General features: G+C 42.5%; 1 protein-coding gene across 3 annotated transcripts in view; it reads left to right on the top strand.

Moving 5' to 3' along the window:
- The window catches only part of PDE1A (phosphodiesterase 1A), a 421,223-nt gene that overhangs the window by 346,441 nt on the left and 57,257 nt on the right, over positions 1-17,525 (top strand). For all 3 annotated transcript variants that reach the window (XM_056533525.1, XM_056533526.1, XM_056533527.1), the window contains exon 2: positions 9,956-10,069. In XM_056533525.1, coding sequence (XP_056389500.1) covers positions 9,956-10,069 — 114 coding nt within the window. The remainder of the gene's footprint in view (positions 1-9,955; positions 10,070-17,525) is intronic.

Here is a 17,525-nt window from a genome sequence, read left to right as displayed (position 1 = left end):
GACCGTCCAGTGGGGAGGGATAGTCGTGCCGGGCTGTCCATCTTCACCGGGGGGGCCTCTTCTCCACGCTTCGGGCCAGGCCCTCGAATAGTTACATTGCCTTGACGACGACGCACAGGGACGTTCATGAGCAACGTCCCTGTGCGCCGTCAAGGCAACGTCTCTATTCCCTCCCCACCGGACGGTCCCTGCAGCACAGATGGTCCAGACCAGCTCACCCTAATGTCCCGCCAAGCGGAGGTGAGTACAGAACTAAAGGGGGTGGTGGGGGTCTGGATGATGACGAAGGCCGCAGTGGTCTTCAACCTGCGGACCTCCAGATGTTTCAAGACTACAACTCTCAGCATGCCCGGACAGCCGATGGCTGTCCGGGCATGCTGGGAGCTGTAGTTTTGGAACATCTGGAGGTCCGCAGGTTGAAGACCACTGTAATCAGACATTGACAAGCGGTGATGATGAAGGGGGGGGGGCTGATGACAGGTGGTGATGATGAAGGGGGGTGGGATGATGACATGTGGTGATGATGAAGGGGGGGTGAGATGATAACAAGGGGATGATGACAGGTGGTGATGATGAAGGGGGGTGTGGGATGATGACAAGGGAATGATGACAGGCGGTGATGATGAAGGGGGGGTGTGGGATAATGACAGGCGATGATGATGAAGGGGGGATGATGAAGGGGGGGATGATGACAGGCGGTGATGATGAAGGGGGGTGTGGGATGATGACATGGGGGATGATGTATTTCCCACCCTAGGCTTATAGTTGAGTCAATAACTTTTCCTGGGTTTTTGGGGTGAAATTAGGGGCCTCGGCTTATTTTCGGGTAGGCTTAAACTCGAGTATATACGGCATGTATTTGAAGGAACAGGAGACTAATGCTCTGTACTAAAGAAAGAGAAAGCTATAGATGTGTCAACTAAACACTACAAAAACACTACAAATCATGCAATACAGAAAAGAAATTCAAGGGCTCCAGCTCCACAAAAAATGGTAGTTAAAAAATTCACATGTTTATTCCATAATGCTTTAAAAGCATTAGGGAATAAAAATTAAAACATTTTAACTACCATTTTTTTGTGGTGCTGGAGCCCTTGAATTTTGTTTCTGGATTGCTGAATAACCAAGGATATGGCTTGGCGTTTATATTCCGTGCTCCCTGCCGCAGGACACTCTCTCCATTCAGAATAGGCATATGGTGAGCTGAAAGTTTCTTCTGTTTAATAATATTTGTACTGCAAATCATGGTTACTCTTGGTTTGTTAGGGAAAAAAAAAAAATATATATATATATATATATATATATACAAATATATATATATATAAAACAGGAAGTGTAGTTCAACCCCTTAACGACGTACGTCCTCACGAGGTGGTACTTAACGCACAAGGATGTACATTTACGTCCTATACATGCGATGCTCGGGTCATGCGCGGCAGGTCCCGGCTGCTGATAGCAGCCAGAGAACTGCTGGTAATGTCCGACATTTGCAATCACGCGGATGTCCGCCATTGACCCCTCAGATGCCGTAATCAATACAGATCACGGCATCTGCAGCATTGCGGTCACTAAAATGGATGATCGGATCGCCCGCAGCGCTGCCGCAGTGATCCGATCATCCAGAACGGCAGACGGAGGTCCCCTCACCTGCCTCCGCTGCCTTCCATGGGTCTTCTGCTCTGGTCTGCGATCGAGCAGACAAGAGCACAAGATCACCGAGAACACTGATTAGTGCTATGCCCTATGCATAGCACTGAACAGTATTAGCAATCGAATGATTGCTATAAATAGTTCCCTATGTACAAATGTACAAATAAAAGTAAATAGTAAAAAAAAATAAAAAAAATGTGAAAACCCCCCCTCCCCAATAAAAACGTAAACTGTCCCATTTTCTCTATTTCACCCCCAAAAAGTGTATACATTTTTTTTTTATATACATATTTGGTATCGCCGTGTGCGGAAATATCAGAATTATTAAAATATAAGGTTAATTATTATCCAAAATTGCTGCTTTTTTATAACATTTCATTCCAAAAAAATTGATAAAAAATGTATTAAAAGTTTTATATAAGCAAATATGGTATCATTAAAAAGTACAGATCATAGCGCAAAAAATGAGCCCTCATACGGCTGCTTATACGGAAAAATTTTAAAGTTATAGGTCTTCAAAATAGGGGGATTTTAAACATACTAATTTGATTAAAAAGTTTGCAATTTTTTTTTAAGCACAACAGTAATAGAAAAGTATGTTATCATGGATATCATTTGAATCATATTGACCCAAAGAATAAAGAACACGTCTTTTTTACCTTTACCCCTTAAGGACGCAGCCCTTTTTCACCTTAAGGACTGAGCCCTTTTTCGCAATTCTGACCACTGTCCCTTTACGAATTAATAACGTGAAAACGCTTTAACCGAATATTCTGATTCTGAGATTGTTTTTTCGTGACATATTCTACTTTATTTTGATGGTAAATTTTCGGCGTTACTTGCATGCTTTTTTGGTGAAAAATCCCAAAATTTCATGAAAATGTTGAAAATTTAGCATTTTTCTAACTTTGAAGCTCTCTCCTTGTAAGGAAAATGGATATTCACAATTTAAATTTATTTTTCTTCACAAATACAATATGTCCACTTTATGTTGGCATCATAAAATGGACATATTTTTGCTTTTTGAAAAAATTAGAGGGCTTCAAAGTAGAGCAGCAATTTTCAAAAATTTCATGAAGGGACAGATGTTACAGAACTACATGCAGTCGAGGCATGCTGAGAGTTGTAGTTTGGCAACATCTGGAGGGCTACCGTTTGGGCACCACTGTAACAGTGGTCTCCAAACTGTGACCCTCCAAATGTTGCAAAACTACAACTCCCAGCATGCCCAGATAGCCTTTGGCTGTCTGGGCATGCTGGGAGATGCAGTTTGGCCTTCCTAGTGGTTGCCACAGTAAAGATCGCTTTACTTTCACTTTCAATTCCCCCCCACTGTCGATTCCCTACCTGATCCAGCAGGCTCCAGCGAAGATCTCGGGTCCCCAGGCATCTTCTCCTGCAGGTACGGCCTCCATCTTCTTCCCAGATCCCCTCGACATCCAGGGGTGGGCAGAACGGGGGTTTGCCATGGCAACCCCCTGTCCTGCGCTGCCATTGGTCAGAACTCCATTCTGACTAATGGCAGGGGATAGGAGGAGATCGCAGCTCTGCGACCTCACTCCTATCCCTTAGGCTGATCGGGGCTGTTGCTGACAACTCCGATCAGCCTTATTTTCCGGGTGATGGGGTCACCAGAGACCCGATCAGCCCGGAATTGGAGAAAATCGCATGTCTGAATTGACATGCGATTTTCTCCGATCGCCGACATGGGGGGGTCTCAGGACCCCCCTGGGCGATGTGCTGGGGTGCCTGCTGAATGATTTCAGCAGGCATCCGGCTCCGGTCCCCAACCGACTAGCGGTGGGGACCGGATTTCCCACGGGCGTATGGATACGCCCTGTGTCCTTTAGGACTCGGAATGCAGGGCGTATCCATACGCCCTGTGTCCTGAAGAGGTTAAATTGTACGGCGTGAAAACGAAACCTTCCAAAATTAGCAAAATTGCGGTTTTCTTTTTAATTTCCCCAAACAAATAGTATTTTTTTGGTTGTGCCATACATTTTATAGTAAAGTGAGTGCTTGTATTACAACGGACAACTGTTCGTGCAAAAAACAAGCCTTCATACTAGTCTGTGGAGGAAAATTTAAAATACCGTATTTATCGGCGTATAACACGCACTTTTTAGGCTAAAATTTTTAGCCTAAAGTCTACCTGCATGTTATACGCCGATAAGCCGCTGCAGTTCAATGATTTAAAGCGGGCGCTTTAAATCAATAAACTGCAGCGGCTTTGCAGGTGCAGAGACCTGCCATCGCTGCTGGCTTCTCTGCCCCTGCCTGTCCTGGGGTTTAGAGCCCTGCTGCCGGCCCTTCTCTCCCCCTGGCTATCGGTGCCGCTGCCCGTTCTCTCCCGCTGGCTATCGGTGCCGCTGCCCCATTGCCGGCGCCAATAGCCAGGTGGAGAGAAGCGGCGCCGGCAATGGGGCAGCGGCGCCGACAGACAGGGAGAGAGAAGGGGCAGCGGCACCCATTGCCGGCGCCGCTACCCCGTTGCCTCCCCCATCCCCGGTTGTAATAATTACCTGTTGCTGGGGTCGGGTCCACGCTGCTTCAGGCCTCCGGTGTGCGTCCCCTGCGTCGTTGCTATGCGCTGCGGGACGCAATGACGTCACTCGTCACCACGCGTGCAGTGCATAGCAACAACGCAGGGGATGCACACCGGAGGCCTGAAGTAGCCCGGACCCAACCCCGGCAACAGTTAATTATACAACCGGGGATGGGGGAGGCAACGGGGCAGCGGCGCCGGCAATGGGTGCCGCTGCCCCTTCTCTCCCCCTGGCTATCGGCGCCGCTGCCCCATTGCCGGCGCCGCTTCTCTCCCCCTGGCTATCGGCCCCAATGGGGCACCGATAGTCAGGGGGAGAGAACGGGCAGCGGCGCAGATAGCCAGCGTGAGAGAAGCGGCGGCTGCAGGGCTCTAGACCCCAGGAAAGGCAGGGGGAGCCTCCCCCTGCCTTTCCTGGGGGCTTCTGCGGGGTCAGAAACAGTGTATCGGGGTATACGCATGCACACACACGCACCTTCATTTTACCATGGATATTTGGGTAAAAAACTTTTTTTACCCAAATATCCTTGGTAAAATGAGTGTGCGTGTTATAGGCCGGTGCGTGGTATACCCCGATAATACGGTAGGTATGATTTTTTGAAGGGGAGGAGGAAAATGGGCTGAGTCCTTAAGGGGTTAAAGAGTACCTGTCATCAAAAAAACTTTTTATATGTTGTTTATTAATCTATTCTAAACAACTTTGTAATTGCATGTAATTACGCCCCCTCCCATAGACTTGCATTGCAGGGGCATGGCGTGACGTCACATGGGGCGGAGTCCAGATGTCACGATACTCCAGCCCCGTAGTCGTGACCTGGCAGACTGCTAGGCTGCAGCGCTGCATGCAGCTCCGAGAGGTGGGTGCTTCATGCGAGATAGCGGGGGTCCCCAGCGGCGGGACCCCTGCGAACAGACATTTTATCCCCTATCCTTTGGATGGGGGATAAGATGTCTTAGGGCCAGAGAACCCCTTTAAAGAGACTAAATGCTGTTTTCTAATGACTAGTCTGTGGGTGAATCTATTTCCCAATCTCAAATGTACTTTATATGTACCTTAGATTGTATGGCTAGATTGTCCTCAGTCAATGTTAATGGCCATGCTGTTTGTGGATAAAACTACTGATTACCTGTAAGATCGTTCAGCACAGAGGGCACAGGGCACAGAGCAGTCTGCAGCAATTGATCAGGTGACAAATATCAAAGAGCTGAATTTCCACAGAGCTGTCAGCAGTTGAAATGAATCTACTGCTAAAAAACATAAATGTATGCCCTAGGTATCTGAAGAAGTGGTCTGTGATGTGCACGGAAACTGGCAGGAGAACACTATTGAGTACAGAATGAATGAACTGGCATGCTGTAGATAAGAATACTGTTTAAGAGAAGACAGAGCAGGATTCATAATCCAATTCCACACTATAGAGGATAAAACTGGATTAACACCTAATGGGCTTCTCTGGGATTTAATAAAGAAAGCTAGAGGGGGATAAATTGTTAAAGCGTACCTGTCATTTCAGATGACTTTTCAGGATAAGCTGCCCTGTGTGTGTATATAAAAAGTACCACTTTTTCTGGCCATTATATAACTTATATATGGTATTTTCAGCAGATTTTTTTTGCTCGGCAGGCTTCATGTTTAATTTGCAGTTCTCCCCGAGCTGGTTAGTGGAGCTCCCTTTTCCCCCTCTATAGACTTGTATTGGCTTGTCTTGCTGACACAGGACAAAGCAGAGCGGATTTTCAGAGTGGAATACATTGTCACAGGAGAGAAGGGAGAGGGAAGAAGTCTGATAACAAGAGAAAGAAGCATTTTTGTGTAATAAGATATCGTACAAAGTTTCTAATATTCACTTCTACTATTGATCTTTTGTTCAAATGACAATGCCTATTTAAGTCACATGTTTAGTAACCATTAATTAGGTTGGTAGAGGCATTCCTCATGGGTGTTGTATCAACATGACCAGAAGAATGGGGACCCCATAGCTAATATTGAAATGGGCCTCCTATTATTGAGTCTGATAGGAGGTCAGAAGCTAAGGTAGCACATCAGGTCAGAAGCTGAGGTAGCACATCACTGCGGCCTGTGATTGGCAGAGCGGGCCATCACTGCCAAGACGGTAAGAGATAGGCCCTCAATGGTAAGCTAAGGGCCCATTCTGGAGATTGTAACCCAGCAGTCAGACCCCCTTCAATCTGACACTTATCCCCTAACCTGTGTATAGGGGATATGTTTTGCAGGACCGGAGTTCCCCTTTAAGAGCAGCATTGTCTGACCTATTGTCTTATTTGCAGAAAGCTTCTTACTGTTGTGAATAATAGGAGCTACAAGTTAACAGCAACTGCCCAAAATGGATACATATTTCATAGCTTCCTTTACAGATGCAGCTTTTTAAACATAATTATTAACATTCTTTGCAGCCTTTATTCACATTTTGCAAGATCCTGGAGAAATCTCTTTTATACAGAATGCTGCTGGGAAAAAGAACTAAGAAGCGGTTCAATACATAATTAGATAGATGAAATTTTAAGCCTACCATTGGAAGGAAGCAGCACAGTTCGGTTACAATTTCTATGTGAATGTATTACTGTGTCTGTCTCTACTGGAGCTCCTATTCTCTGGGGCTGATAGGTACATTCTACTGTGTTCTCAGAAATAATCACAGGGAGTTGAAAGAGCCTGTTAGAAGTGCGATCCTGCAGGTATAGCTCCAGAAATTGAGTGAATAACGGTAACAACAGTCATGTAGACATTAAATATAACCAGTCTCGAATGGTGCATTGGATCACAGTGGTGTAGGATCTTATAAAATATTTGCTATGCACAACATATCACTGTTGTGGTTTTTGTTGTATTTTTGTGTAGAGGTCTACAAGGGCAAAAACCTATGATAGAAATAGCTCTGGTGGCAGCTATAGAAAGAAAGCAAGAAATAAAGAAGGAAAAAAAGTAGGGCTGCAACTAAAGATCGTTTTTATCATTTTGTTATCGATTATTGTCGTTGTTTTAGCCCTACATGCTTGTCTTCAAGCTGTAGTCCAGTTCACCTGTTAGCTTACTCCGTTTGGGTGCCGGGGCAGACCTTCATGACAGCACTGCTGATGGGCCTCACTGCAAGAAGGCTTGGGGAAACAGCAGCTGGGATGGCATGAAGCTCCACCCAGTGCTGGAACGGAGGAGGCTAACAGGTGAACCGGATCACAGCTTAGAGACAGGTATGTAGGGCTAAAACAACAAATCAATTAATTGATAGCGAATAAATAAAAATAATTGTTAGTGGCAGCTCTACTTTAAAATGCACACAGAGGTATTGGAAGATGCCATGGCAAGTGTTCCAAAAACTATTCCTTTTTGGAAGTAGCAACAGGATTGGTGACAGTGTCTCAATATACAGTAGTTAAGAAATACTTTGACAAACTTTCAAAAGTTTAAAAAAATATTACAAACTCCCCTGTTTTGGGAGTTGCAACAGGATTGGTGATTTGGTTCCTCAAAATGTTGCAGGGGTCCCAGTTGTTCAGAATGGGGCCCATCTTCTACCTAAGTACTGCCACCAACATTCTTACAAGCAGAGGACATAGCAGGGGTGCTCTGTCCTCTGCCCTGTCACACAATTCCTTTACCAGACACACACATTTTATATATATATATATATATATATATATATATATATATATATATATATATATATATATATATATAAAGATTTGGAGGCTATTTTTATGTTTTGGTGGTTATTTATCCCACACCTACTAGTCAACTTTCACTCTCAACTCTAGAAATGTGTATCTATGTTAAGCCATCTACAAAGGCTATGTTTTATTTTTCTTATCCTAAGATGGCTATTCTGCGTTCATTCTTAATTTTAAATGCATAGTTATGTTAAACCCAGGTGGAAATACTGTATGTTTGATTTAACCCAAAAAATATGGGTAACTTGTCCTAAGATGACTTTGCAGTGTTCGCTCTAAATTTGTTAATGCATAGTTATGTTAAACACAGGATGAAATACTATATATTTGATTAAACCTAGAAAATACATCTTGTCCATTCAATCTCAACGCTTTTAAATGTCTAGTTTTGTTTAACCCAGGTAAAATATACCATATATTTGAATAAACCCAGAAAACACACATAATTTAGTTTGAGAGGTATTGTAATGTGATAGCTTTTATAGGCTCATTCACTGCTGGCTGGGATTCGTAGTGCTCCAACTGGACACAGTACTGCAGGTGACAATAGGTCACTGTCTGAGAGTGAATCCACTGGCTAATGCTTTGCTCAGCTTGCACTGAAATTCTATTGGATTTGCGAAGGCTTTCTGGGATTAGTAGTTCTTGCTCTCTCTCTCCAAAATGGCAGCCTCATTGCAGTATATAGGGCTTTATCAGCCTCTTAAACCCACCCCTATGCTGTCTCCTGATTGGCTTGGGAGCTGTATGTCACATAAATGCAAGCAATGACTGGATAACCTGGCGGCCCTGACATCCTATCAATGTTCCATCTACCTCCTCCTTTCATATAGGCATCAAAAGACCACGTGTTTCTTTTTCCTTCTGCTATTTTTACCATGGAAGCCATTCTCCCGTGAGCCAAGTCTAGCAATGTTTAAAAGTTCTACCAGTCACTGGCTCAGCTCGCCCTCCTCTATACATGGGATTCTAGGGTACCCTGTGTAAAGCAGAACCTCTCAATGAATATGTAGTGCATGTAAATGCTTTGTGCCCTCACAGAATAGTGCCCACACATTATGCCTTACAAAGAATAGTCCCCACACACTGTGTCCCCCAGGAAATAGCACCCACACATAGAACCCCCTCAGAATTGTGCATATGCATTATGCCCCCCAAGAATAGTGCTGACACATTATGCCTTCCAGGGAATTGTGCCCACATACTGTGTCCGCAGTAGAGCCCTGCTCAGAACAGTTTTTTAAGCCCGCCTGATCCCTCTGGATTTCTGACCATTACCACAGGCTCCCACAAAGTGTGTGTTCCAATCCTGTTTGCTCCTGCAACAGGAAAAAGTGTCTTATCCTCCTTATGGGTGTTACTTTAGCAGCTCCCTTGTCCTCTCCCTATCAATGTTCTCCATTTCCATGGGGGGTGTTGATAGGGTAGAGATGAGAGAAATAGAGAGAAAATTCTTATTATATGCTCTGCATGTGCAGCTTAAAGGGGTACTCCACTGGCCAGCGTTCAGAAGTAAACGTTCCAAACGCTGTTTTCATGCTGCAGGGGGTCGACTACACCCCTTGTCACATCAAAGGCACGCCCCCTAAATTTAAGTCTATGGGAGGGGGCGTGATGGCCCTCATGCCCCCTCCCATTGACTTGCATTGAGAGGGCATGGTCATGACATCACGAGGGGCGCAGTCAACCCCCGCAGCGCGAAAGCAGCGTTCGGAACATTTACATCTGAATGCTGGTCAGTGGAGTACCCCTTTAAAGCCAGTACTGATGTGGTGAAGCAGGATAGTACCTAAAATTCAAGGCTGCTCTGCTGTGTGGTTTGGAGGCATTGATGTTATCTCCGCATGTGCCACAATGTTAGAAAACAAGAAAGTGGAAAGAGTCATTGAATCTTGAAAATACCATTACCTTCTGTTCCATGTTAGGAGGAATTTAATGTCAAAGAGCACCTTGAAAGGAACCTAATTTCTATCTTTGCTACGGGTCACCCAGTTCTCTGTCTGTGCTACTGTGTTACTGTTACAGAATAATATTTAGTAACATATCTATATGTGTTTTTTTTCTTTTTTACAGATTGAGATGTTTGGTGAAGCAGCTTGAGAAAGGAGATATTAATGTGTCTGACCTGAAGAATAATATTGAATATGCAGCATCAGTATTGGAAGCAGTTTACATTGACGAGACCAGGTATGCATATTTCAAGTTTATTGGGGAGATTTTTCAAAACCTGTGCAGAGGAAAAGATGACATATTCCCCATAGCAACCAATCAGAATTACTTCTTCTTTAATTTTATAAAGGATTTTTTTTATTTATTTAGGAAGTAATCTGTATGGGCAGTAGGTCAACTTTTCATCTGTGCGGTTTTTGATAAATTTCCCCATATGTCTATTTTTTCTCTGATTTACCCTGTTGTGCACTATTTCTATGATATTTGCCTAATCTGTAAAAACTAGCACTGACAATAAAAACCAATGGCATAGATCCACAACACTTGGACCACAGCACATTATATGCATATATCTACAAAAAAGGCAGTCCTCTAAGTTGTAAATAGGAGATAAAATGTGGTATACAATTTAAAAGTGTTATATCATACAAATCGAGAGACCGCAGGGCCCTTGCAGGATCCCAACCTTATGTAATTGCTGCTGAAGAAAGGGCTGCCACTCCCTGAAACGCTCCACTGCAGTTTGAGACACACAGCCCCTGAACGCCCATCCAAACCCGCTGAACATTGCTTTGTTCTAGGCGGACGATAATCCTTATCCAAACAATAATTATTATCCCTACAACTTAGAGTAATGCTTTTTTTGTATATTTGAATTTTTCCTATTCCATGGGAGTAGTGAGGAATAGATATTTCTCGTCAAACTGTCACCGGAAGTTGGTTGACAGGTGCCACGCCCCTTTCCACGCCCCCCCTTACAACACGTCAGCCGTCCCCTTCCGGGGATGTTTGACATGTACCACGCCCCCTTACTACGTGTATTAACAACGCCCATAGCTTGTCCCATGTCTCCCACGACAACCCCACCCCCACCTCTAACAACAGATGTCACCCTGCTATGAAAACTACATTCCAGCCCCCACCATCTCCTCAGCTTCTTACACACAATTACATTGACAGAAAAAAATAATACAACCGCTTTTCATTTATACCAAAGTAAATCATGCAACAACATACACACATTATACCACATAGCATATTATAATTTGCTATGTGGTATATTAAAAAAAAAAAAAAAATACTGACACTAACTCACAGATATACAATGCATATTCAATATACTGTAAAAAGCAATTCACAGACACACAGCTATATGTCTAAAAAAGAACCCTAAATCTACTAACCTTTTTAGGGGGGTGAGAAGACTATACGGGCTGCTACTCGCAGCGATGAATCTTTCTGAATGAACTGCATAGCTTTCATAGGGCGCGCTTTGTGTAATAGTAGGATGTGGCTAAATTACGTATATTTCTACGCGGCCCCCCTATGCAGACAAGTCCGGACATGTTTTGGGTAATAACATCCCATATTTGTGACGTGTGCAGGAGAACTTCCCATATCTGTGACGTGTGCGGTATTCTATGTCTAAACATGTTAGGGCATGCCTGAAAGTTCAAGCCGGGCAAGGACCGACCCATATACGTATAACCTTTATACATAATCAAACGGACCAGTAGTGCAATGTTTAAAAAGCTTTATTGAAGAGATAAAATACATAATCATATAAAAGTATATAGTAGATATAATATTTATTTACAAAACAATATAGTACATTAATATTTCAAATATTCATAGAGTTAACCAGGCAGTTTGTAAAATTGGTGGGGTCCTTTTTTTAGGAAGCAGACTGCCACGTGTCAGTATCGGAGGCCTGGAAGGTGTAATATACATTTGGCGTTTAGGGGTTGCGGTTCCTGTAGGATTATGTAACGCCATTTTTATTCCATCCAGAATCTCTCTAGTGCCTGAATTACCCACAACACTAGATGGTATGTTTAATTCAGCCATGGCCTGGATAAATGTTTCCCATCCTGGAGGTATTTTGTTTTTAAGCAAACCATGACTTTGTGTTGTGTTACGCACCAAGTCCACCATATTAGATCCTGGAAGCACATTACCCTTGTAAATAAATTCACCTTTATCACTCCATGCCGTAACGTCTTTGTTCTGGACCAGCCTGCTTAACAACAGCTCTGCGTTTCTTTTAAACCGGGGATTGACATTATTCACAATCTCAGCCACATCATCACCGTTATCAGCACTGGCAGTTGTCAATTGTTGTGGACCAGGAGGAGGGGCCGTAATGAGGTTTAAAGAAGTTACCTCTTTTGCATCCTGTCTAGCAAGAACCAAGTATCTTTGTAGTATATCTGTGTATCTTTTAATTTTCATGTCATCAGGTAAATCACTCCGCTGTAAAACATCACTAATTTCGCTATCTAATCGCTGTATTACACTCTGTCGTATGCTAGCTGTAGGTGTAATGTACTGATTTATCTTGTTAAGTTCGTGTTTGGGCACCAAGTACATTTTCTCCACATGCTCCATTATTTGTTAAAAAGCAGGCTTGATATTAAAGGAATTGCAAATCCCAACAGCGGACCTATGAACCCGCCGGTTTGACTCACTAAGCGCTTCTTTTTCTTTATGGGGAGTGTCTTATCACCCAGCTTTCTTATAGCTTTACGCCACTTCTTTAGTATATTTTTCTGCCGCTCTTTTAGGGGAATACGGCCTTTTAAGATGTTTAAAGCAATTTCCCCTATGGCAGTTATTAAATCATCACTAGCGTTACGCAAGATAGATTTTCTGACTGAAGGAGTGGATTTCACTAGAGTTTTTAAGAGATCCCAATTACGTCTTAATCTTTCCGACATCTTACCGCTACTATGTACATCGCATAGAATGCGATGCAGTGTGAAAGCATTACTTTTTTGAGCTATTTTTCTTTGGTATATACACAGCTGGTAAAGCTGGTGGGAAGAACCCTGACCTTAAACGATACTGTTCTGGGGTAATGCTTCGTAAATCAACTAGTAAGTGCCCGTAAGGCTCACGTGTGGCATCCTCAAAGGCCTCTAAAAAGAAATGAGTTTTCCCGGGGTACATTTGTCTCGCTAATGTAAGAATTTGCAATTTATCACGTGGGTTATTAAAAAGAACCATGTACTTGGTATTTAAATTTATGGTTCTGCTCTTTTTACCCTGGCAAAATATGTTCTGCACTAAATATAATATACTTAGATTTCTGTGATGAACATACTTGGTAAATGCTTTTTCGATTTCGTTATTCTCGCTAGCGCTCTCCATGAGGTCATCAACAATTGTCAAATTTACCTTGTCTGGTGGAAACAGATCATCGTCAATAAATGTATGCGGCAGACCTTCAATAAATCTAATATTAGGGAAAGAATAGATAGCGAAATTAGTGATGTTTTACAGCGGAGTGATTTACCTGATGACATGAAAATTAAAAGATACACAGATATACTACAAAGATACTTGGTTCTTGCTAGACAGGATGCAAAAGAGGTAACTTCTTTAAACCTCATTACGGCCCCTCCTCCTGGTCCACAACAATTGACAACTGCCAGTGCTGATAACGGTGATGATGTGGCTGAGATTGTGAATAATGTCAATCCCCGGTTTAAAAGAAACGCAGAGCTGTTGTTAAGCAGGCTGGTCCAGAACAAAGACGTTACGGCATGGAGTGATAAAGGTGAATTTATTTACAAGGGTAATGTGCTTCCAGGATCTAATATGGTGGACTTGGTGCGTAACACAACACAAAGTCATGGTTTGCTTAAAAACAAAATACCTCCAGGATGGGAAACATTTATCCAGGCCATGGCTGAATTAAACATACCATCTAGTGTTGTGGGTAATTCAGGCACTAGAGAGATTCTGGATGGAATAAAAATGGCGTTACATAATCCTACAGGAACCGTAACCCCTAAACGCCAAATGTATATTACACCTTCCAGGCCTCCGATACTGACACGTGGCAGTCTGCTTCCTAAAAAAAGGACCCCACCAATTTTACAAACTGCCTGGTTAACTCTATGAATATTTGAAATATTAATGTACTATATTGTTTTGTAAATAAATATTATATCTACTATATACTTTTATATGATTATGTATTTTATCTCTTCAATAAAGCTTTTTAAACATTGCACTACTGGTCCGTTTGATTATGTATAAAGGTTATACGTATATGGGTCGGTCCTTGCCCGGCTTGAACTTTCAGGCATGCCCTAACATGTTTAGACATAGAATACCGCACACGTCACAGATATGGGAAGTTCTCCTGCACACGTCACAAATATGGGATGTTATTACCCAAAACATGTCCGGACTTGTCTGCATAGGGGGGCCGCGTAGAAATATACGTAATTTAGCCACATCCTACTATTACACAAAGCGCGCCCTATGAAAGCTATGCAGTTCATTCAGAAAGATTCATCGCTGCGAGTAGCAGCCCGTATAGTCTTCTCACCCCCCTAAAAAGGTTAGTAGATTTAGGGTTCTTTTTTAGACATATAGCTGTGTGTCTGTGAATTGCTTTTTACAGTATATTGAATATGCATTGTATATCTGTGAGTTAGTGTCAGTATTTTTTATTTTTTTTTTAATATACCACATAGCAAATTATAATATGCTATGTGGTATAATGTGTGTATGTTGTTGCATGATTTACTTTGGTATAAATGAAAAGCGGTTGTATTATTTTTTTCTGTCAATGTAATTGTGTGTAAGAAGCTGAGGAGATGGTGGGGGCTGGAATGTAGTTTTCATAGCAGGGTGACATCTGTTGTTAGAGGTGGGGGTGGGGTTGTCGTGGGAGACATGGGACAAGCTATGGGCGTTGTTAATACACGTAGTAAGGGGGCGTGGTACATGTCAAACATCCCCGGAAGGGGACGGCTGACGTGTTGTAAGGGGGGGCGTGGAAAGGGGCGTGGCACCTGTCAACCAACTTCCGGTGACAGTTTGACGAGAAATATCTATTCCTCACTACTCATGGGTAGTGGATTTCGGCAGACACCTCGGTTGTAGGTACGTGAATTTAGCTGCACCTTACCCTGTCTTGATATGCAGATATCAGTTGACACATGTTTTCACAGTCACTAGGTCCCGTATGATAATCTAGAAGCAGTGGGAGGGATTCATTAAAGAAAACAATCCTTCACCGATAAGATAGGTCCCAACTTTTCGAAGTTTATTGACAATAAGGGTGACTTTTGCCAAGTATCTGCAAATCAGTGTTGGACTACGATTCTTTAAGCCAACAAAAAGAAATGATTTGCAAGAAATATGTAAGCAAACCTGCACTTTTGTTTTAAGTACTAATAAAAATAAGGTATGTTTGCTTTAAAAGTAAATTATAGACAAACACAATATAATAAACACAATCTAATAGTTCAAACTGTTGTATCATTCTTATGTTTTATGGAGCAAATTAAAGGGGTACTCCACCCCTAGACATCTTATGTCCTATCCAAAGGATAGGGGATAAGATCTCTGATCGCAGGGGTCCCGCCGCTGAGACCCACGCAATCTCTGTGCAGCCCGCGGCATTCATTTAGAATGCTGGGTGCGGGCAGCGGAGGTCGTGATGTCATGGAAACACCCACCGTGATATCACGTCACGCCCCCTCAATGCAAGTCTATGGGAGGGAGCGTGGCGGCCGTCAGCTCCCGCCCATTGGCTTGCATTGAGGGGGCGTGGTGTGACATCACAAGGGGCGTGGCCGTGATGTCACAATATCCGCCTCCTGTTCCAAGCATTCGGAGTGAAATGTTCCGAACACTGGGGCAGCAGAATACCCCTTTAAGTAAACATCCCTAGTGTAGTAAAAGAAAAAGTCAACCCTTGAATTCAATGATCTTGTTGATGCCCCTTTAAGCAGCAAGCACTTGTTTCCAATATGTTTTCTCCATGAACTGTGGATGTTTACATAATGTGCTCAAAAAAGTTATGAACAGTAGAAGAATGTGTTATTAGTTTTTAGTCCTTATTTTTGCAAACCCTAAACTAATAGCTAGCTCCCAGGGAACCAAGGTTATCGAGATGTTTTTGCCACTTCAGGCAGATAGATGGGCATACTTTTATGGGGTAATCATGTGTGAGTAACAAGGTTACACAATGCTTACACCCTTATCTGGGTGAACACTTTCATCATATGTGCTTGGAAAACTATCTTTGAATATAACAAAGAGAGCCATAGGCCCTAATTGTCCCAACAGAGGCTTAAAAGTGTCCTTTTGACCTCTATCGGTCATCATACCTTTTTGAACATGCAGGTGTTACCCACAGATAACTAAGGATATTTTTACAGGGGTACTCCGGTGGAAAACAATTTATTTGAAACCAACTGGTGCCAGAAAGTTAAACAGATTTCCCAATTACTTATATTTTCAAATCTGAATCCTTCCAGTACTGATCAGCTGATGTATGCACCACAGGAAGTTCTTTTCTTTTTAAATTTCTTTTCTGTCTGACTACAGTGCTCTCTTCTGACACCTCTGTCCATGTCAGGAACTGTCCAGAGCAGAACAAATTCCCATAGCAAACTTATCCTACTGGACAGTTCCTGACAAGGACAGAGATGTCAGCAGAGAGCACAGTGCTCAGACAGAAAAGAAATTCAAAAAGAAAAGAACTTCACCTGGCACATACAGCAGCTCATAAGTACTGAAAGAATTAATATTTTAAATGAAAGTAATTTACAAATCTGTTTAACTTTCTAGCACCAGTTGATTTTTATAAAAAATAGTTTTCCACCAGAGTACCCTTTAAGCATTGTCTAATTAGACCCTCTTCTTAGTTGTTCACAAGGATAAAAAAGTAATTTCAGAAAGTATTTTCCCTCATGTCATGACCTAAAGTCTAATCTTGTTGAAAGTCTTGTCTTAAAATAGTCCAGTATCCATACATGGAGTTCTTACACATTCGTTCGTGAGATGCCTTTTAAGATTATTGCTTTAATATCTGGCCCAATAAAATCCAGACCTATGAATTTATTAATATTTCCTCAAAGTTTATTTAGTTCTTAAGAACCAATATAAAATGAGGCTCATGTTAACAGAGAAAATTGTGTGGTTCCTGTTGCTTCCACCAAAAACATTCCACTGGCAAATGTATATTCAAGAAGTGGTGCTTATCTAGGCCTTCTTCGTGGAGACTTGCAGTGGTACAACAGAACATCACATGACCTCATAGTGTATCCATAAGGGAAAAATTGGCACAATTTATGAGATTGTCTGAGGGTCTCAGTAAACTATGACTTTACCGTTACCGAAACATATTATGGAACCTTGGCCTAAATGTTCAATTTGCTGACCTGACCATTTGCTCAATCTTCCAATAGATAGAATATAATGGACCAATTGATCAGCTGATTATTTACCAGTTTGTTTCACCTGTCACATGCTGCAGAAGTGAGGCAGATTTTCCACTGCAGGAATGCTGCAGCATTTCCACAGCAGCAAACCACAGGTCAATTGTAACTGTGGATATTCTCCACACCAAAACACCAAAGTTTTTTTTTTCCTCTGCCATTTTATTTTACTATTCTTAGGCGTGTTTAAGCTAAGTGGCAGTTTCCAAAACTATGGCTTTTTTGTTGTT

Source organism: Hyla sarda, chromosome 8 (assembly GCF_029499605.1).
Source record: "Hyla sarda isolate aHylSar1 chromosome 8, aHylSar1.hap1, whole genome shotgun sequence".
Classification (NCBI taxonomy): domain Eukaryota; kingdom Metazoa; phylum Chordata; class Amphibia; order Anura; family Hylidae; genus Hyla; species Hyla sarda.
The sequence above is the reverse complement of the archived record's forward strand: the minus strand, read 5'-3'. Positions and strand labels throughout refer to the sequence as shown.